The 22187-nt window shown below is 42.9% G+C and overlaps 1 protein-coding gene and 1 long non-coding RNA gene across 7 annotated transcripts; one reads left to right on the top strand and one right to left on the bottom strand.

Annotated features, from left to right (window-relative positions):
* Positions 1-502: 502 nt before the first annotated feature.
* On the bottom strand, positions 503-19702 carry GGNBP2 (gametogenetin binding protein 2). Of its 6 annotated transcripts, none has more exons than XM_080630001.1 (14): positions 19609-19702; positions 18630-18763; positions 14534-14614; positions 12242-12495; positions 11230-11328; positions 7997-8110; positions 6120-6329; positions 4945-5119; positions 3287-3481; positions 2547-2697; positions 2252-2377; positions 2018-2169; positions 1370-1618; positions 503-738 (listed from the first exon to the last, which is right to left on the bottom strand). In XM_080630001.1, the coding sequence occupies exons 2-14, from the start codon at positions 18720-18722 to the stop codon at positions 535-537; spliced, it is 2103 nt and encodes a 700-aa protein (XP_080486127.1). In that variant the 5' UTR covers positions 18723-18763; positions 19609-19702; the 3' UTR covers positions 503-534. The 6 variants fall into 6 exon arrangements, with proteins under 6 accessions (XP_080486127.1, XP_080486130.1, XP_080486129.1 ...); XM_080630004.1 differs by having other exon boundaries at positions 3302-3481; XM_080630003.1 differs by having other exon boundaries at positions 6126-6329.
* Positions 18676-21319, top strand: LOC308227431. The gene is made up of 2 exons (XR_013958067.1): positions 18676-18788; positions 20146-21319. It is a non-coding gene; the product is annotated as an uncharacterized lncRNA (long non-coding RNA).
* Positions 21320-22187: the final 868 nt, after the last annotated feature.

The following is a 22187-nucleotide window of genomic DNA, read 5'->3' as shown; positions in this document are numbered from 1 at the left end:
TCACACAGCCTGAAGCGACAGCATCGGACCAGAAAGAGCTTGAACTGCAGCAGGAGTGTGGAAAGTAGAAACATGAACACCAGCTTTTACTATGCATATTAATAAATATTCTTTATTTAAATTTTGCACATTGCGCTTTAACATATTACATCCAAAACATCTTGCAAATGGATGTCTACTTTGTAAAATCTTATATTCAGCTCATTGTCATTCTGTACAGAATTATAGGTACAACATTACTTTGCCACTAGTTTGCTTCTTGTAAGTCTCACAGTAAGAGAAACATTGACTGAAAAGAGATGGCTTTAAATTATAAGAGAGGCTTGCACAGCTACTCAACTAAAGAGACAAGCCTGAAGAAAGAACAGAATTAATGAAATCACCTCCACCAGCCTCCCCCAAAAAAAACAGGAAAAAAAAAAATCACATTAATTTAAGATAAAATTTGCCATAAGTCACTAAATTAAGTTTTTGAAAGAGAAGACGCAGTAGTCATCAAGAGTTTCAGTGAAAGACAGAGCTACTTTATTGGCTTTAGTTCGCTCCAGCCGTTGTCAACCAACTGTTACAAATGGGCCCCTTGTGATCATTTAAGCGGCAGTACTTATTAAATTTCTCCTTCAGATGCTGTCGGTATTGTTCTCTATTGCTGTAAAAAGACTTGTTGTTTGCCATAAAGGACTGGATCTCATCTTGTGAGATGAAGATTTCCTCATCAGAAGTGCATTCAGACTCATCCTGCAAAGGAAAGCAGACATTTAAGAACTCGAGCATCACCCTTCCCTTGCAGCTCACCTCTTGCAATTGTACTCAAGGTCTACAGTTCCCTGATGAAGGAAGGTTCAGCCTTCCTGCCATGACACCACAAGCCATAGCTGGCTACTCCAGCCACCTGATTGACACGCCATGATTGTGGTAAGAGTCATGAAGAACCAGAACACGTTCCAGAGTCTTAGCACATTCCCATTGAAAGAGCATTAAATTCAAACCAAGCAATGGAAAAAAGGAAGAAGAAAGGAGCAAGAAGAAGCTGTCCAAGGAGCATGGAGTGGGAAAGTAATATTTGAGGCATGAAGGCAGCAATAAAGCACATTTCATTTTATGGAGTAACGCAATCCTTGCTAATGAGTAGTTATAATACAAGTTCTGCATTCCAGTGACAGGCAATTTCTCCTCCTCTCCAAAGCGCCTGAGTTACATACTTTACAGAGAACATGCAAAAGCAAACAAAGCACCAGAATCTTCAGTTCATATACGTTCTCTCTTGTAGCAGTTCTTCAGTGAGGTTTCCCTTCTAAACCCCATCCTCAATCCCGAGGGTTTAAAGCAGTATGCTACAACCTAGAATTCAAAGGAAGTGGTTACTTACAAGGAGTTCCACTAAGCTTTTGGCACCTTTTCCAGTATCAGGAACAAGTGACATGTCTGTAGGTTCTGCAAACTGTGACACGTTTTTCATATGCTCAAACCAAGGCAACTGCTGCCCACTTTTTTCTGAGCTACAGCAGCTTTCAGCATGTGTGTCTTTGGTCTTGTCGCGATGAAACTCTGTGTGCATGAGATTTCCTGAGGTCTCTCTGTTACCTGGATCTGCCATACAGCTTCCAAGCTTCTGAATCTAGAATTGAAAAGAGCCTGTAATGAAGAACCAGCAGCGTTCAACCTGAATCATTCAAGTTTCAGATGGAAGCAGAGAGAAAGAGGAAAGGAGGAAGTTCAGAAAGAGAACATGGATATATATTTTTACATGTGTGTGCCTAGCGAGGAGGAGGGAATGGCACGTCAATTCTTGAGTGCACACAGAAGTGGACATGCTTAGCAACACGAGAGGAGAGACTCCTTCTAACCCAACCTATTGTAGGAAGGATCTTGATTTCAAAACACAGATGGAGAGGTAGCGGCAGATCCTTGTTACCCCACTTACAGCATTAGTCACAACTGAAATCTGAAATACTTTTGTAACTACTTTAAAACACATGCATTTAAATGAGCACTCTGGAATAGTTGTGCTCCTTACATGTTCATTCTCACACTTCAAGGTTTTACTTTTCTTTTTCTTCTTTTTGTTTTTGCCTTTTGTGTTACTCTCTTCTGAATTAGCCCAACATTCCACGCAGCTATCTCCATCCTCCTCTTTGTCTTCACAGCGATGGACACATGAATCATCTCCTGCAAAAGACAAGGCCATTTTCACTTCAGATACTTAAGTTTAGTGGATACCAAACTGATGTTATATTCATACCAAACCTACCGTTTTCATCATGGTTGCAAATGCCTTCAGTGCAGGCCACATCTGACCCCTCTCGAGATCCTGTTTCACTGCCCTCCATGCTAGATGAATAGCCACAATCACTGCCATTACAATGTGGAGATAAACCTGAGATGAAAAGTCACAGTGATGTAGAGGAGCTGTTGCATATTCTTTAGTTATACCTCTAACATGAAAAGAATTCTTTAAAAGAAGTGATTTATAAAAATAGCTGAGTGCTGCTCAGCCCAGAAATAGTCACTGTTTGTACAATGCAAAGCAATGATATTTAACATACCTTTCTTAATTTTAGGTGAACTTAATAGGGTTCCACTACTAGGACAGGTGCAAGAAGTGCTTTCATTAGTAACAATTACTTCTACACAATTGTTAGCTTCTTCAGTGCTACCACAGGCTTTGCAACTGCTTTCTGTGAAGTTCGAATTCTCCTTGAAACAAAAGCAAAAGTTACTTGCAAGTACTGAAAGGAGCTCAGCCAACATCTTCACAGAGGATACTCTTACACAAGAGAAAACAACTGACACTGACTGGTAACAGCCACAGCATTGCTTGTAGTTCTTCACAAGTACTAAACAACTAAAACCACCCCAACAACCAACTACTTTCCCCACAATAACATGAATAAGTTCAGTCAGGAGATCCAGAATAATAACTGCATTTATGCAGTGTAAGTTACTCAAAGCTTCCCCCTCTCCAACAATTCAATGCAGATTGTCTGCAACCAGCATTTGAATTCCCATGCTCCAAGTGATCTTTAAGAAATGAGAGCTGAAAAAATAGTCTAGGATAACCTGAATCCTTGGAGATTCAGGATTTAAAAACAACCCGAAGCTAAGGAGTTCCAGGCAACTGCTTTACAAAAAGGCTGTACTAATCCGGAAAAGTATTCAATTCCTCTAGTGAGCAAATGCTAGTTCCCAGATACAGTAAAACCCCTCAAGAATTCTAACTGAAAACAGTGAGCTGATGAATGATGCTCCAAATTAGAAGTGCAGTTATTTAGCTATCAGTGTTTACCTTTGCTTGATTTACCTCCTTCTCCTCTGGTGCCTGCGAAGGAGCAGGGATCTCACACACACACTTGTTTTTCCGTCGGTTCTTCCGTTTTTGGCGCTTCTTCTCTTGTTTCAGCTCTCGCACCCTTTCTTCTTCTGAAAACTCTTCACAGAGCTGTTCCAGTCGACTAATACCTTGCACTTTTTCCACAGCCATCTGTTTGTAAGAGGTTAGATCTAGTTATAGATGTTAACACAATTCAGGCTTTTACATTATAAACCAGGAAAATAGCTGGGAAGTACTTATAAAGTCACCACTATTGACCCTCACAGAAAAATGCCTATCCGGATTTAGGCACTACCTTTAGAGTGCTGGAGGAGATCCATATATTTGGGGAGCGCTGTGTCTAACTTATGGCCCAGATTTGCAATTTTCAGTGAGAAGTTGTGGGTTTGAATGCATTTTTGGATCTGTTTCCCATGTTTACTGTTCACTCTGATTATTTAACACAAAAAGGCACATTAGAACTACTGCTACAGAATTCCTGCGGCTCTTTGTCTAGGATAATCAGTGAAAAATGTAGCAGATTTTTCTAGGCAGTCTAAATGTATCTCAAGATGTACCAAGTATCTAAATATGTTTTTTAACATTAAGTTCAGAGCAAGTATCATAATGGCCTATCCACATACAAAGTTACAAGGACACAGTTAAACCAGTCAGCTATTCTGGACCAATGCTCCTACAGAGGTAAAAACACATTCCCTTTTCTTTCCCAGATCACTCTGAGAACTCCTTAAGCCAAAAGGAGACATCGCCAATCCCACTCACCTCAGAAAAGGACCCTATACATAGAGATGGAACAGTTTTGCATTTCAAGTCCATTACCAACGTCACACACCAGTGTATCTACCTGAATGTTACAATGCCAATGAATTTTCAACACCACACTTTTCTCAATTAAAAAGAACACCAAGACAAAACCTGGCAGGAATGCCACAGTGCACCCACTCCTACCCAGGCAATGCCACTGCCACAGCACTGGAAGTCTTAGAAAAATTACTCGTAAAAACCGCCAAGAGCGAGACGAGACGAGGGTTCCACTATGACCTTTCCCAAACTGATCTTTTTCCTCCTCCTCTGATGTTTTAGCCATTTTTAGAGAGAACAATCATTAAGAATGGAAGACAAACATATGCCATACCAAAGGGGATGTGTACTACTGGCACATGCTGAAGGAACTGCATGGAATTCAAGATCCCCAGAGGATTACAGACTGCATTTGGAACACACTGAACACAAGAGTTAGCAGTTGTGTCTGCAATCCAAAAGCACATCCTCCATGTTTACTAATAAGCCAAACCTGTTGTGGCCAGAGCTACTTTTAAATGCTATCAGGTAGAAAAACCTTCACTGTGAAGATTCCAAGCTGCACATTACAGTGCGCTGTTAAGTACAAGCAAGCCTCAGTCTTTTGTGTTTCAGTAGACTTCACGTTGCAATGCAACTCAGTTGTGCTATGCATTGATGTTACACAACTGTTGCCTGCTGTGAGCCAGGGATTGAATGCAACACCCTTGAAGCTCCTTCCAGCCCAATGTTAGCAGAAAGCAGAAAAATCATTTTAGTGAGATGCACACAGTTCCTACAGCAATTGAGGTTAGATAAAACTTGGGGTTTACCTCAAAGCTTTTGCGTAAAGCATCGACACCCAGGTAAAAAAGCATCTGCCACGTTTGCTCCTCAGCCCGCAACTTCTGCCAGATTCGGTGTAATCTTTCATAAAGATGAATACCCAGGCAAGTCAACACTTCTTCTTGGGCTATGTCTATTGTCTTAGCATGCCTTTCTCTTCGTCTACAGGAAGAGTTGAACCAAAGTACAGTATTGTTAAAGGAGCTGGAAGTCTACCAAGAGATCAAAGCAGCTCAATGACGTATTTTCTTGATGTTCAACTAAAGATAATGTTTGCATGAACAGCTTTTTAAACCGAGTTCTGCTGTGCTGCATGCAGATGCAAAATAGAAAGGACCAGGTCAAAACCATCACAGCATTCCTCACAGGTTAATCTGTGCACAGGGCTGTTAAGCTGCACTATGCCTTCCCACCTGTGACTTCAGAAGGCAGTGCCCTAGCAGTCTTTGCTCACTTTTAATAACAGGGATCAGCAGAGTTTTAATGCCAGAGATGCAGCCACTCTCTCGTTTAATGCAATCTGTATTTAGTTTATAGCAAATATTTCACCTTCCTACACATTTATGTGTCAGTTAACTGAAGCTGAATAAACACACAGAGAAGTTTATATGCTACTTACCGCCAAGTAAAAACATTTCAGCATTAATCTGTACTCTATTAAGGAAAAACCATTATGGAAGGATTTACCATCCTCATTAAACAGCTATGACTGAGCTTTAATTGAGCTCAGAATTAATCTTTTTCATTGTAAGAGTTTAAGATGCTAAAACAGGTTCAGAAATTGCTACAAGTGGTGACAAAACTAAATAGAACATTTGGCATTTGGTAAAACTGCCAACCAAGGATCTCTTTCTATTTCGCGTATTTTGAACACCTCAATGGAAAAGCAGGCAGTCCTGTGAGTGAACGCATCAACTAGAACACATCTGGCAATTTCTTTCAGGCTTGCCTTCAGAGTTAAATGCACTGTAAAGTCAAAAGCACGTATGAAATCTTTGCTACACTGAAGCGCTACCTTGAAAATCTGCTTTACCATGAATATTCAACACAAACATTTACATTATTCTGCAGCAAGGAGGCAATAAACCACTTTTGCAAAATACAGTCAGTAATAAAATAAAGAAGCAAAGCGCTAGATAGCCCACTCTAGCAAATTACATACTCATACCCTCCTGCGAACTCGGGTTCGGCCCGGCCCAAGAGGTGTGCAATGAAATCTGTCTCACAGCACACGTGGATGTGGCGCTCGTGGGGACAGCAGCGCAGGCCCTCGTACAGTGCAGCACAGTAGCCCTTCTCCTTGCTGCAGTCCAGCTCGCCAATGAGAATGTTGTATGCCCGAAGGACTTTGTTTTTGCAGTCAGTGCAAAACCTGTGTTGGAACAGAACAGACCGGGACTGAGTTCTTATTCAAGCAGAGTAAGTTACAATATACTTAGCGAAGTGCAGATAAGCCTAAGTTATAACATACAGAGCTATTTAATAGTGCATGCTATATTTAAACTAGGTCACGTAAGGTTTATGTTACTTCAAAAGGTAAAATAGTAAGACTTTTGCTGTAAGCCACTGTAAGTTTACTGTACGTATTATACTACCTATCATATATTACAAGTCTGGATATCAACTTTCATGCTGCAAGGTATAAATCAGGCTAACTGTTAATATGAAGAAATTCCTAGATGGATATGCAAATCTACTTGTTTAAAGATCAGAAAACTAATAACGAACAAACTGGATCATTAGTATAAGCCAGGACAAAATTCCTCTCAAGTAACACACTCTATGTTACTTTATGGCAATTATTTAAAGTATACTCGAGTGATAAGCAATAAGAAAGAAAGAAAATTCCTCTGTTGCCTGCCCTTTGTGAGTGATGTTCCCACTACAAGCACTTTTAAACATATTTTGAATTACTAGATAACTGCACAGATAGCCAAACAAGGTTTCAATTTAAACATAGCTCAGATAACTAATGTGCCAAGAGCATAGTTATGAAGCCTGTTACAATTAAATTACAACCAAATTCAGCTCCTTCTATTTTATAGCAGGAGTCATCTTCAAGAAGCTACAAAACCTCTGGCTGTATTAATTTAACAATGCAAGTCAGACAAGCTGCTCACATTTCAGCTTTCAGCTTGAAAAGCTGGCTCTTCATGCCATCTCTGGATGGTGTTTTTCCCTTTCCTAGTTTGTCCACTCACTTGACAACACTAAGTCAAAACATACTTTGATGTTTGATAGAACTAGGATAACTGGCTAGTTTCTGTGGTGAAAGAAAAGAAAACAGTAATGTTATTGCAGGTTAGCATCAGGAATGCTGCCAGCACCATGTTTAATGTCACAGGAGATTAAAGCTATTTTGTTTCCAAAGTGTTATTTCCACACCACCACCACCCCCGCGCCCATCTGTGGTCCCACTGGTGGTATCAGAACCTTGAGACTACTGGAAAATAAAGCATGGTAGCTCCCATAACATGTGCAACAATGATTTAGTGGCCTATTTTTACCTTGCAAGAGAGACCTAATAGTACTAACAGTACTAAGTCATAAATAACTGTTTTAAAACAGTGATTTAAGAGCAACACCAAGCCTAAAATCTGCTTCTATTAGTTTAGCTCATATTAGTTTGAATTTGCACATACTCCCCGAAAGCCTAAATGAGATGTCCCAGACACAGTAGGCTACTTGTGAAAGAGTGAAAGAATATAGACAGCTTTAATACATCAAATGGTACATCAACTTAATCCTAACAAAACAGGTATTAAGACAAGCAGCTATGACTTCACCTGAGCTCTCTGCATTACCATAACCCGGAACAATTGGTAAAACACAAAGAATATTTCACAATCTTAGTCTGTTACAATCCAATCTGCCAAAGTTCCCCATCACCATGAAGCTTAGATCTTAAGTTTTAGGAAGATATCAGAAGAATCCTTTATTCTTTTAACCACTGAGTGAACTCCGCATACATTTTGACTCACAAAACAACACAGCATGTATTCCTCAAAATGAAGGGGTGTCTTTGTTCTTTTAACATACCTGTGTTTTCGTAGATAGGTTTCTAATGTTTCTAAAAGACAACTAGAGTCAATTAAAACTACTTCATCCCTGCATTCTTGGGACATGAGCTCCCACACATCCATCCAACAACCCCTGCAAAAGATCATAAGAAACAAAAGACTGTTCATCACCCTGGGAGGGGTTTAGAAAAGAAGCAAAATAAAGCATGGTTAGTTTACCTGACTGCTCCCTGGAAAGATTCACAGTGGCAAATGATGCTACACTTGCTCTCCTCCTTCCTCCTGTCTTCTCTATTTTCCTTATCTGCACTGAATTTCTGTGTATCGAGTGTGCTACAGCTCCCTTCAGTGTCACACAGCATTAAAAAACCATTTTAAAACCTATACTATATATATATTGTGCACTACTTGTTTTTCCTAAACAAATGCTACGAAAATGCATGGTCCTTAATTTACTTTGAATCCTTTACAGGTTGAGCCTTAGCCTCCAGTGAAGTCAGGGTCAGACGTGAGATACAAATTGTGCTGTTTGTGTTTAGAAACCAAGATTCATGAGGACTTTAGAAAGTCACGGCTGAAAGCCAGCAGCATTTCTTCAGGATATTGTCTACATTACCTTAAGTACAAGCATGTACCTTAAGTACCAACATCAACAACTTTTAACACTTCCAGAGGATTAAATTTCATATGAGAACTTACTAAACCAAATCAAAACCATGAAATAAAAAGCAAAAGAAACCCCCTAGATTTCCACACATCTACCACCGTCAGAACCCATAGAACACACTACATTTCATTTCCAAAATTCATTAAAAACCCCCCAAACCCTAAGTCTGGATATGCTAAAAGTACACGTATAGAGCAAAGAACAAACTGTAAATAGCAGTCATGCTTACCTACACTTGACATTTTATCAGAACAGTTAGTTCTGTTTAAGCTCATGTATGGGTACAACAGAGCAGGAAAACAGGGGAAGAAGCACTCCCATTTAATAATTAGCTCCTCAAGAGTATTTGTGTGTGCTATTATCTAGGCTGCCACATCATATGGCTTGCATTTTATGAGAGGTTAAAATGCTCCTTAGCCTCAAATGGACCCCAGTAGCCATAAACCAGGCACACAAAGCGAGGACATCAAGTAACTCAAGTGGTATTAGACAGTTATGTAACTTGCCCAATTAAGCAACACAATTACAACTCAAAGCCTCTTCTGTGTGTACAAAATGCCCAAGAGATGCAACTCAGCTGAAGAGGTTTCTTGCAATAAGCAGCTCTAAATTGATAAATAGCATTTGCTCTGTAGAACAGTTCTATTTGATGCCTCTGTATCTAGGCTGCTAGCATACCTGCTTCCACTCAAGGCAGCACATTTATCTGGAGAAACAGCAGTACTGATTCACCCTGATCACTTCTGTAGCATAATAAATGGCTATGGACTGAGCAAGCAGAGTGCAAGCTGTGCTTCTTTAACAAACTACACTGATTGTGCACAAGCTATGTTATCAGATAAAGCAGAAGGCTTTACTTGCAGTGTACTAAATACTGCTCTTCCATATATTCCCTATTAACCTGCCAGCATTCAGAATACTAAGGGGATTTATTCCAGCCTGAATTGAGGAAACAAAGGCAGCATTTTCCTCTCTATTCATTCAATTTCAGAATTGTTCTCCTCTGCCAGAATGGTCACTGCAGGTTCCACAATACATGTTCTTACACAGAAAAGATTAATCTTATTAAAAACAAAAGTAAAGAAAAAAATAACACTTTCATAATGCTTTGGATTTGCTTTATGTTAACATAACCCTATAACTCTTATGACCTTTTGCTCGTGTAACATAAGCTTTAAACTAATTGTATGAAAAGCCTGTAACCCAAATAAAAAATGGAGATAATGATTAGCTACCACTGTCCTCAAGCAGCCCAAGTGAAAAGCAAGTGTCAAATTCCACATGCCTACCAGCTCAGGGGATTTACCTAAACCCAAAGTGACTCAAGTCTGCATAGAAAAACATACATCCTGTAACTGAAAACCATGATCAAACTTTCACAGGCTGTGTGCTTAACCAGAACGAGAACACAACCAACTAAACCAGATTGTGGACACTTCAGCTAAGCACAGCAGTCCAATTTATTGGTCATGACAAAAATAATAATAAACACCCCCAAACAAGAAAATGCCCCAAAATCCACAACAGATTTGCAGGGAGTGTTTTTCTGGTTAGCCAGCTGGAATAAACTATTTCAGCTTCAAGACACAGAGGTATATATACATCTTTTTCACTGGTGCATTCAAAACATGCTGTCGTATTTTCAGAAAATAGAGTTTAGTTTCAACCCTGCAGCCCCACCACAATAAAGGCCTTTATTAACAGTTGTGCAAGGCATTTTAAATAACCCCCCAGCAAGATGTTTATTCATTTAGCATGTACCCTTTCACTGCAGTGTGAGAAAAAATGCTGATCAACCACTGAGGTGTAGAGCAATAAAAACCAGTTTGCCTTTCAAGAGCATTGGTTACACATTGGTTACACTGTGCAGAAGCCATCCATGCCCTGAGCAGGCTATAGTCCAAGTTATGTCAGACAGATATGAAAAACACATCAGAAAGCACTGGTTCGTAATGGCCAACCTGCATTTTGACACCTGGTTTTGAAAAGAAACATGGATATTTTTATACCAAAACCCCAAAAATCCCAAACAAAACAGGCCCAAAAGCAAAGAGGCAAAAATGAAACAACCGGAACCAACAAGCAAGTCTTGGGAAACAGCTCATTTCTTATTGCAGCCTCAAATTTGATACGAAAGCATCACCAGTTGCCTTCAGTAGGTCTGACAAAGGGCAGAGGGACAACTCTCACACTGAGGAACAACCACAGAGCTTATTTTGGGAGGACAGAAGAGCTCATAGCACTGGTTTTGTCCAGTCAAAGCATGAGCGAGGAAAGAATTAAACATCTCACTGACAATACTGTCACTCTTACTGCACAGGAAAGGGTTAACTACCCTTTTACAAAGCCTATGGAGAAAGGCTCATGCCCTGCAACACAGACTGCCCAGAACTTCAGGGTGCTTCTGTTTCTCTCCCCCACAACTATCTGAGTCAGCTATAAACACCAAATAGTCTAGAGATTACTACTCTGGGAAACAGATAACAGCATAAGAATTTTATCACAATGCTTACACATAAGGTACTAACAACAGTCTGGTTTCTTAACATATTTTCATTGGAACTGTGGGCGTTAAAGGAACTTACCCCAAAGGTTTTGGTTTGTGTGTGTCCAGGGAGTGCAACTGACATCTCTTGTTCTTCTTACTTTTGGGAATTGCATCAATCATATCATTCAGTTTGGACCTATGGAAAAAAATGTAAATTAATATTCTGAAAACGTGGTTATCCAGAGAAATTTTAAAGGGATTAATTCAGCTCATGTACCAGAAACAAGCATACTAATGAATTGCATCTAAAGCTTCCTCCTGTCCCCCATTTTAACTTGTTCTGACACACAATCCTGCAGCACACAACGATTTTCCAGACAAATTCTAGCAAGCAAGATAAAGAGAACCCACATCTAAAAGCTATTGCATAACTTTAAGTAACAGACTTCGAGCAATGATGCCTATTTCAGAAGTGTGGGGAACCACTATGACCACTTTATTAAGTTACACTACCTCACCCTCCAAATCTTGACAGCCCCAGCTCTGCATTAACTTTTCCTACTTCTCACTGGCCTGCTAACTGCAGAAAGAAGAATGACCTGAAGCCAGCTGGAAGGCCAAGGCACACTGTGGTGAGCAGTCACTGTTCGGTCTGCTGACAGCTGAGAAACAAATGACATCAAGGCTATTTATTGTGGTAGCCAAACCCAGAAGGTTTCACTTTCTCAGTGTTACCTTTATACTCAAGAAGTTTTTTAAGGCCAGGTGTTAGTTAATAGTTTTAAAGTAGCAGGGTGAAGAAACCCTCTTCTTCCAGAGATCATGAAAAACCCACAGCACCTTTTTCAGATTGATAACTGAACTTTTTAATATCAGTATCTTTCAACTGCAATCATGGCATCTCAACTGATATGACAGATTAGTTGGGTTTGGTTTTTCCCAGTTTAGGTGATAACTAGTTTAAAATGGCTCTAAAAGGCAAGTATGTACTAGAAGATCTAAACTTGTGACATTTTAGTATCACCAAGGCAGCTATAAAGTCAAATGCACAGAAGCTAGCTTTGCTCTTCCCCAAGTACAAATAATCTGGGCATTTCTAAGACACCTACCCATGTACATAGAACAGTGTATACAGCTTCTTTGCATCAGTCATACAGCTTCGAGTTACAGACAGAACCCCTTTTGGCCCTACTGTCAGGGGCTCAAGTGCTGGATTTCCAGACTCAACAAGCTGAGAAAACAGACGTTCCACACTGCGACGGCAGCCAACACATGGGACCAGCTGAGAGAGTGCGCTCAGCACTTCACGCGATGTCACCATCATGGCAATGTTCAGATCCTGCTGTTTAAGCATGCTATGCCTCTAAAAGAGAACAAGAAATCAAATCATTAAAACCAAAAGGAACAGTTCAGGAAGTTTAAGATTTCTTCCTTTTCAACAACCTTTCCGTACCAAAATACACTTGTGGAAGCTGTCTGCAGTGCTCAATTTCAGGTCACTGTCTTACTGTAGACATTTAAGATACTTACGGTATGAATAAAACCACGCTTCCTAATAGCATAGAAGCAATTCAGCTTCAAGTCTTACCATCTACCCTCTGCAAGGAAGCTAATATTTTTCTGCTCTTATTTCCTCCTTCTATGTCTCATATCAGCAAATGCTGCTTCCAAACAAATTGAACATTCCCAGTCCCTCTCAGGAAGCTCTTTTTTTCCCCACCTCAGCACAGATGTGTTAGTAAAGGGTCTCACAAACAACTCTGCATAGAAAGTAAACTCCTGGATGCTCATTGGCATATATGGAAACCTCATTTACAACAAGCTTATTCTGTTCAGACAAGACAACTTTGCAATATTTTTCCTTCAAGGCTAAATGCCATTTCCTGGTATAATTCCGACATCCGAAATTAAAAGCCAGCACATATCACTTACTATTCAGGGTGAAACAGTTTACTTTGCTAGTGAACATTCAATGTGTGCTTGTAACAGAACATTAAAGAGAACACCTTCAATGTTTCTTACATCAATAAACAATTTCAGGAGGTTCTCCTTGTTCCTCTGTCAAACACATTCAGGCACACACACACACACACATACACAAAGCACATACCCTTCTACTCCTTCTTCTGCTAAATTACTGGCTTGGACTTCATCAACACTGAACTGCCACTAGCACAGCTGTGCAGAAGAGAGTCCCTTCCTCACACACATCTACACTTAGAATATCAGCACTGCCGGCACTTTCCAACATCATCTGTAAAAGCAGAGTCCTGTCAGTGTATTAATTGTGAGCATCATTTTCCCCAGTTCTACAAAGCACAGCTTTGTAAGCACAGTTGTATCCGCACAGGGAATGTTGCCACAATAGTATTTTCGGTATCACTGTCATATCACACCACTTAAACCCTCCTAATGGAGAAATGACTTGTCACAACTTCTAAGAAAGGACATTCTACATAGTGAAACTAATCAATCCCATGGAGCGTGCAAATACATCAGTTGAAAACAGAAAATATTTTCAGTTCACTTTATGCAACACATGTTACGAAAAGTAAAGCCATTATCAGATAACATTTAAGGTTTATGCTCCCAAAGGCAGGCACATTAAGTCACCTGACAAGTGGTATCACTCTGGAATAACCCTCTTTCCTGTAATTAATAGGACTAGTCACGGCAACAGGAGGGATGCGCTATTTTCACAACACAGCTATGCTTTACATACAGCATATATCTGAACTGCTGCTATCAAACCACTAGTGAAGAAGTACAAGCTGCACATCAGCAAACTGGCCTGTTCCTCTGCATATCAAGTGGCACAATTTTTTAGTTGCTACAGGTGTTACAGTGCCAGTTACTTGCCAGAGTGTTGCCAGATAAGTTTCTATTTAGTAAGGCTTCAGGGGTAAGTAAGGCTTCTTCAGTAAGGAGAGACAGACAGTCTCTCCCTATTCAACTATATATAATCTATAAACTGGCACATTAATTCTATCTTGGTATGGTACTAATCATAAGAACTCAGTCCTAAGCAATTCACACTTCCACTTGAAAAAGCAGCTCAAAAGCATTTAGGAAAAAAGAAAATAATCAAAATGTATTTAGAAACTGTAGTTTCCGTTATGTATAAACTGGCAGCGACCAGAAGATGCATTGCTTTTACAGGCATCTTATTCTAACAGATAGGCAGCAATTGCTTCCTGACACAGCCAACAGTCTATAAATGCTGTAAAACATAGAAAACGAACACATTCAGTGTAATTTGGTACCAATATGTAACTGCATATAGGTGCTGATGTGTCTTTTAAGTCATTCCAGGAGTGACAGCCTTCTAGAGAAGCAAAAGCATGAGTCTAAGGGAAGCAAGACCTGATGCGTGGCCTTAAAACCCAGCAGGGTATATTTACCTGGATGAACTGTTTCAACTGTGCACTGTTATTCTGATGTCCATCAAGGTTTAGCACATTATCAGGAAATTCCATCACCATCTATATAAAAGAGAGAGGGGAAAAAAATGCTTTTAGAAAAAAGTTCAAAAGAGCATTAATTTATTTTAGTTTCTTGGAGGAAATAAGACAGAAATCATGCTGAATGCCCACTCTGCCCACCTAACTATTGGAAGCTTGGGAAAGGAGAAAAGTATCAGTTTAAGACAGCGAATGTTTCAAAGTAACTTTTGCTAACAGAATGCTCTAGAGGCAGTTTATAAATGGCAACTCCTCAATAGCTGTTACAGAGAAAGCAAAAGCTGCTAAAGGAGGCATCAGCATTTATATTACATTACTACATGACTTGAGACTCCATTTCAGTTTAGAAACATGCTGTACTTTAACACAGTGAGATTCCAACTGATCCAACAGCCCAACTCTGTTTATAAAGCTATGAAGAAACAGTCACAACAGCTTAATGACTGAGTCCACTCCTTCAAGGGCTAATTTAAAACCATATTAACCTGAGAAGGTACTCCAAGGGATACTTTGTTTTGCATGACTGCAGCTGCAACTCCCAAGAGGCTCCAAGTAAAATATTAAGCCTTCAGAACAATGTGATTACTTGTAAGTAATTCATCATATTTCTTTTCAAATTACTATGCAACAAAGAGGGCAATTTCTAATACTCTTCAGTCACAAATCCAACTGAAGAAGCATGATTTAAAATGAAGCCAACTAGATAAACGTGTAAAGATTGGTTTAGTTGATCTTCTCTGTCCAACCCAAGAAATACAGAATTTATCAATACCAATGAAGAAAGTTCACTTTAAAATCTGAAAGATAAAGTAACAACTTTGGTTAATAACTCTAATACCAATCAACACCAAATTAAGTTGGAGGGAGGAAAAAGGATGAACAGGACACCTTCCCTCAATTGTCTAGTAAAGATACAATTCCCTGCTGTCTCCATAACTGCTGACACTGCCCCCAGAGAACTCATACATCTACTTTTACAGGCACTAGACATTGCTCCAAAATAAACACCTATTCTCTGAGGCCTGAAAGCAAGGCAATATTTCACTCTCACATGTGCTAAACTGGAGCATTAGCACAGCTGCCTCATTTTTACACAGAACACTGCCAAAGCCAGTGTTAATGCTAACCTCTCATGCCTCTTTTCTCCAGTCTCCCTTGCTCCTGACTGATACACACCAAGGACCTGCCTAAGTATTTGCTGCAGAATTACAGGTTTCCTACATTGATAATTTGATGTTTCTGTGGGGAACAAGCTAATGCAAAAGTAAAAACCCTATCTGCTAATAACAAAGAGAAGACACAACCTGCATATTCCCCCCTCCCAATCTCCCATTATCAGACAATACCCTTAGGCATTTATACAACAGAGTGAAATTCCCAAAGGCTAAATGAATTCATGTGTCTGACGATATTTTATTAAGTGGTTAAAAATCTGCCACCATCACATCCTGAACTGGAAGAAAAAATTCCTATACCACCACACAGAATCCCAACCTGGTTTGTGTTGGAAGGGACCTTAAAGCTCATCGAGTTCGGGATACCTTCCATTAGAACAGGCTGCTCCAACCACCTCCAACCTGGCCTTGAACACTGCCAGCGATGGTACATTCACAACTTCCTTACATCAAATGGAATGCCTTCTAGAAATCATAAAAGCTGCTTAAGAAATTAAAAGAGTTAAATATTTAAACCTCCTTGAAGTTCTAGCTGAGCCATAAGAAACAGAAACGTGTGGTAGTGAGCAATTCATACAAGAGAGCAGCACCACAACGAACCTAAACAGCTTTCTATGCTACTACAAAGCAATGTCACAAACTTCAGAGCATGACAGGTCGTTCATTCAGTAATTTATAATCACCAATACATGTTTCCAGACTTAAAGCACAGATTAAGTCTTCCAGATTCCCACTGTCTTCCAGCAATCCCATTATTTTTAAAACCTGAGTTTTAAAAGTGGTGTACAGAAACCAGTTCCTAAACATCGCTTTAGTAAAGGTAATGCTGCAGATGTAGAATTATGTGTCAAAGACAACTACATGTCTCACAAGAGCTCTCAAAGAACTTATACACAACTGAGATGTGGAAGGTGAGAGTTCATTCACTTGCTTTTGCAAATTCATTTAATAAAAGCCTGCAGAAGCCACCTACAAAACCCAGTACTTTGTAATAAGAGTAACAGAATGAACAAGGGGAAAAAAAAAAAAGGACCTGAGATAAGTCATGCTGAGGATGACTTGCACTTCACCCAGAAGGAAACAAATCTGATTTGGAGCTATAGGAACCTCTCCAATCATGAGGATGGTTTGCCTCTGGCATAAAAAGTAGAAGGACAGCAACAACACGGTGCAATTGCACAAAGTTTGGGCCTGGTGTTAAATGCTGGAGCTAAACCAGAAATGGAATTTTAGGTCAGCTGAAGTCATCTACCTGACGCCTGGTATAGCTGAATTTTTACTCTCTCAACCTATTAAACACAGCAAAGGTAACAAGAGCATGGTAAGGTGCCTACTTGACACAATCTAATGAGTGATTTTTACTAGAGAGTCTGAGGGAAGAGGGCAGAGAGTGAGAAATCCAAGATCTTAAAACTACCTGGGAATGGAGGGGCCAAACAAATTTCAAGGCGTGACCGACGACTGACATCCTCCCCACTCCCCCCCCCAAAAAAAAATAATTACACACAATCATTGAATCAACCAGGTTGGAAAAGACATTTAAGATCATCAAGTCCAACCTTTTCCCCAGCACTGCCATGTCCAGCACTAAACCATGACACTATTCTTACACAGCGCTGGGTTTCCCAGGTAACCAACCACTCTAGGAGAGCTAGGTATTGCTTTGGACCACTTAAGAGGAAACTATGCCTAATGTATAAGCACAATTAACCAGAGCTGACAGACCATGTAAAGTCAAAACCACTGATGATATTTGGTATGTTAATAATACGTCATCATTTAAAACGATCAAAACTAAAATACTGCAAAGATCTTTCCTTCAAACGTAGCAAAACCAGATGGGATTGAGACAGATAATCCTTAACAGTGGGATGGAGGGTTAAGAGACTCTCTGAAGATACTCAATTGTTTTGTTCTAGAAGGTGGAAGAAATTACACTAGGAGGTTGACAGAGTTAGCTGATGCAAGTCAGGCATTCTCCTGTGCTAAACCACGAGATCAGGAATTTAAAGCACGTAAATTTTACACTATTTAAAGTAACAGCATTTACTGTCACGCCACTGACAGCAACAGAAATCAAATGCACAAATCAAGATACCCAATTACACTAAGTACAATTTTATTTTCCACCCAGCCTCTTCACACCCTAAGAATCAAAGCAAATAACAACAGGCTAGCCACATATTTTTCCCCCCCATTTGCTGTGTTCACCTAGGATGCAATTTCTGAGCCTACCTCTAAACACATGAGGAAGAGACACTAGAGAGCCTCCAAGCTCCATTTCACTAATTTTTTCCACTGAATCTTCTGGAAATGGCAACCCCCCATGTTTTTAAATTCACAGCACCACACTGAGACAGAAACTCTCTCAGATTTGTTACTGTAGATACATTATTACAGACCCAATAACCCTTACTTGAAGCCAAAGCTTTCAAGAACACCTTTAGCCTTTTCTTGCCTATTTGACGACATATTCATTACCTCGTTGTAAACCTGGGGTTTAACCTTACTATGGCTCCCTTCCTGATTAACTGAAAAATGGCTTTGCTCCATGTTTGGGCTTGGACACTGAGACACGCTTGTCACTTGAAAACAAGTTCTGCACAGGCGCCAGTACACCAATAACTTTCTCATTACGCGGTTTGCATGTTTTTGGAGCTGGGAATCAGATAAAAAAGTTGCCACATTAAACGCTGTTAACCCGAAGTGTTGCAAAGTCCCAAAGATTAACGCTGCAGGAGCAAAGGAGGAGCCTGGGAGGCCTGTCTAGAGGAAAGGCCTCGCCTGGGCATTGCAACACGCCGCCTGCACACGTTGGGAGCGGGAGGTGCGGGGACACCCCGCGCTCCGCAGGCACTCACCGTGAGGGTGTCATCGATGTAGAGGGGGATCTGCCTCTTCTCGAAAGGGAATTCCTCCTCCCCGTCCCTGCACACCGCCACCAGCCGCGCCATCGCTGCTGCTGCCGCCGCCGCCGCTTCCTCCCCGCTCCAGCCTGCGAGCAGCCAAACCCCGCGGAGGTAAATACCCGCCGCGCTTCCCCGGCACACTTTCACCACCCCGGGAACAAGCCTGCATTACCCCATCGCCTGATTCACCACGCCGGGCGCCGGCCCCGCCGCCCAACCCACGCCCGGGCGCGCAGCCTGCCCGCCGCTTCGGCCTTGGAAGGGACTCAAAAAGGCTACGGACCGGGAACGGGAGAGGTGGAGAGGCTGGGAAATGCGACATAACATGGAAGAAAGGGAGGGGACGGCGGGGAGGAGCGTACCCGGCCCTCGGCTGGGCACAGCCGGGGGAGGAAGGCCGGAGGGATGGAGCCCACCGCGCTGCCGGCCGTTTCCCCTCTCCCCGCCCGCCACCGGCCCAAGACAGGCCGGCGGGGACCCACCCAGCCCCGAGCACGGCTCGCGGCTCTCCGCCACCCCCGTCCCGGCCCGCGGCGGCTGCGGAGGGCGAGGAGCAGCAGCGGGGCGAGGGGGCGCCTCCACCTGCGAGGCGGAGCCACCCCTGCCCCCGGGCCACCCGCTGCCGGGCCGCGCCCGCACCCACGGGGAGGGGACCCGGGGCCCTCCCGCTCCCCAGCACCGCCCGCGGACACCTCTCTCGTGCAGGCTGAGGACAGGAGCGAGCCGAAGGGATGCAGCCCTGGCGACGCGGCGGCCAGACCCAGCCCTTCCCTCCCTGTCCTCTCCCAGCCTCCAGCCGGGGCGGCGATGGCGTGGAGGCAGCCGGCGGGCCGCTCCTGGCCTCTCTCTCCTCCCGCCTTCCCCTCAGCCCCGCCGGTGCCGTTACCCTGCCCTGCGGCTCACCGCCGCCTCGCCCCCCTCGGGCCTTTACCGGCTCCTCCGCGAGTCGGCGGCCCAGGCGCTCTGACAGGCGGGCGGACACCCCGGGCTCCCTCACAGAGCCGCCTCCTTCCTCTCCCCCTCCTCGAGCCCTCCCCACAGGCGGTGGCCCCGGGCCGCCCCGCCCTCCTCTCGCGAGAGACCGCAGTCCGGGGGCGCCGCAGGACCTCGGGCGCCGGGCGGGAGGCTGAGGTAGGGGTGGGGGTGCACGTTAGAGGCCTGGCCCGGGGCGGGCGCTCCTCGGGGCTCTCCCTGCTGTGGGGCGGCCGCTGCCGTCGCGTTCCCGGCCCGGGGCGCGGCGCTGAGGGGCTGGCGGGACGCGGGGCGCTGTGCCTGGGCTCTCGCCGTGCCCGTGGTGCGGTGGAAGGAGCTGGGCCCCGTGAGCTTCGGGCGGCAGGAGCGAAGGGGAGCGGGTGGGGTTGAACCCCAAAGTGTTGGTGGTGGGAGCCCGTCGCTATCTCTGGTGGGACAGGGCCGGAGGGTGCCCAGGCCCGCGTGTGCAAGCGCCTCCCTGCTGGTTTTGCCGTAGGTGCAGACCGACTGGGAGCGTAAACTGACCAAAATGCATCCGGACACAGCCCAGGCATAACAGTGCAGCCCCAGACCTCCCTGCCCTGATTACATGCCAGGTAAAGCAGGCTTTAGTTGCGCTTACGGTCTCTTAAGGCTGTTGGCTTCTGCAGCACCCTAATGCAACCAGCTGCTTAACTTAGGCAGCCAAAAAAACCCCATAGCCTTTGTAGAGCTATTAAATACTACACTTGATCTGTTCGTTCTTGTTATTTATGTATATAGATACTAAAGTCCTCACAAGAAAATGCAGGGGAGGCAATTAGGGAGCAGTATTTCTTTTTCCCCTTGTTTCTGCATTAAAAACATCTTTAGTGGAGGAGTTAATTTACTTGAACTCATCATGCAGCACCTCTAACAGAAACACTGTGCAGAGCCACATCGCTGCACAGTTTGCTGCTTATGGGTTTCTTCAGCAAAATGGAAAGCTGCGGTTTATAGCAAGGGGTGGTTCCTCCCATCAGGGCATGGCGAGGGCACCAAGCCGTGATGAGCACCCAGGGTGCATTCAGTGTGCAGGCTCCTGTGTCGCTTCTGCCCTTCCGCTCCCAGAGTGTGTTTGGATCACATTAACACATGCCACAGATGTTGTATTCTCAGGGTACACACTGGTGAACTACACCTGAGAAGTACCATTACATTTCAGGTAGGTTTTACCCACGGTTGCTGGAAGATGTAGCTTGCTTGTTACCTACAAAACCACTGCACAGCAGCCAGCCCCTTCCTGCCGTTCATTTGCATGCCCTTCTCTCCTGGAAGAAATACCTGTTCTTTAGGACACAGAGGCTTTGAAATAGGATACAGCCTGAGGTCTTTGTTGTAACATTGGACTTTAAAAGAGATGGGTTGGAAAGGAAGGCTGCTACCGAGCTGACCCTTAAAAACAGTGAAATTTGGTAAGAATGCGTAACAAATAACAAGGTTAAGGATAAATGGCATCAGACACAAAATCACATGGTGGAATTATGGCAGCAAAGACAAACCAATTTGTTTTCCCAGTCCTCTGCTTTCCTATTATTCCTGAAGTCAGTGCCATGCTATAGTTGAACCCTTTTATTTGTACTAGTTGAAATACCTTAAACTTGTACTAATTATGTACCAGCTAAATAAAAGTTTCTGATTTTTTTAACATACCTTTGATCTGTACAATGCATCTTTGATCTTACTCCTCTAAACACACCCCAAAGCCAAATGAAATGCAGTGTTCTTGTTCCTACCAACCACTGAGCTAACAGCTATCAAGGCACATGTGGAGAAAGTGTCTACAGCAGTATCATAGCATTAACTTCTCTCACATCTCTCCCAACCCATTACTGTGCCGTTGCTCGTACAGACTTGGTGATCAAAGAATGTGTGCTTGTGTTTCTTGGTTCTTTCAGAGGCATGGTTAATCATCTGTATCTATTCATAGTTTAAACAGCATTAATAACTATGCTTGCTTCAGGGCAGAGCTTGCCACATTTGTTATCGACAATAAGCAATGAGAATTAATTGCCTCTCATTAAATGAGTGGTGAACAACTTACTTCATACGGCTTTAAAAGCAGTAGACAGCCTCACGATGAGGTATTGTGGCACTGCATGGGTTGTCCCCACTCTTCTGGTCACTTGTGCACCACAGTCCCCTTAGTTTGGTGTTGCAAACCACAGCTCCAGTCCTGTAGCGGGTGCCCAGCACCCTGCTGTGTGTGTGGAGCTAACAAGGCTCGGTGCAGACACCGCAGACCTCCCACGTCATCTCTGCTTCACGAACTGGAGTTTGTATCTAGTTTGCTGCTTGTCCAGACACAACTCTGCTTTGTCACACCCAATTAATGCCTTCATTCTGAATCACATTGATAGACGTGTGCTCACAGGCAGAACTCACTGCAGGTCTTGGGCTTCAAATACTTCAAAAATTAATATCCATGAGTAATTCTGCATGAGTGCATCGTGCCATTCAGTTCACACTGGAGACCCTTCCTCCCTAGCAGGGCTAGGAAATGTGTTAAATCAATATGCA

Source organism: Psittacula echo (genome assembly GCF_963264785.1).
Source record: "Psittacula echo genome assembly, chromosome: 15".
Classification (NCBI taxonomy): domain Eukaryota; kingdom Metazoa; phylum Chordata; class Aves; order Psittaciformes; family Psittacidae; genus Psittacula; species Psittacula echo.
The sequence above is the reverse complement of the archived record's forward strand: the minus strand, read 5'-3'. Positions and strand labels throughout refer to the sequence as shown.

Bases quoted from the DNA above. Each gene is read 5' to 3' on its own strand.
- GGNBP2 (XM_080630001.1), bottom strand. From the start codon at position 18,722: ATGGCGCGGCTGGTGGCGGTGTGCAGGGACGGGGAGGAGGAATTCCCT. The intron at 2,378-2,546 runs GTATGTTAAATA...TTTTCATCTCAG, and splicing joins TTCACCTAAAATTAAGAAAG to GTTTATCTCCACATTGTAAT. The intron at 739-1,369 runs GTAAGTAACCAC...TTTCCTTTGCAG, and splicing joins AAAGCTTAGTGGAACTCCTT to GATGAGTCTGAATGCACTTC.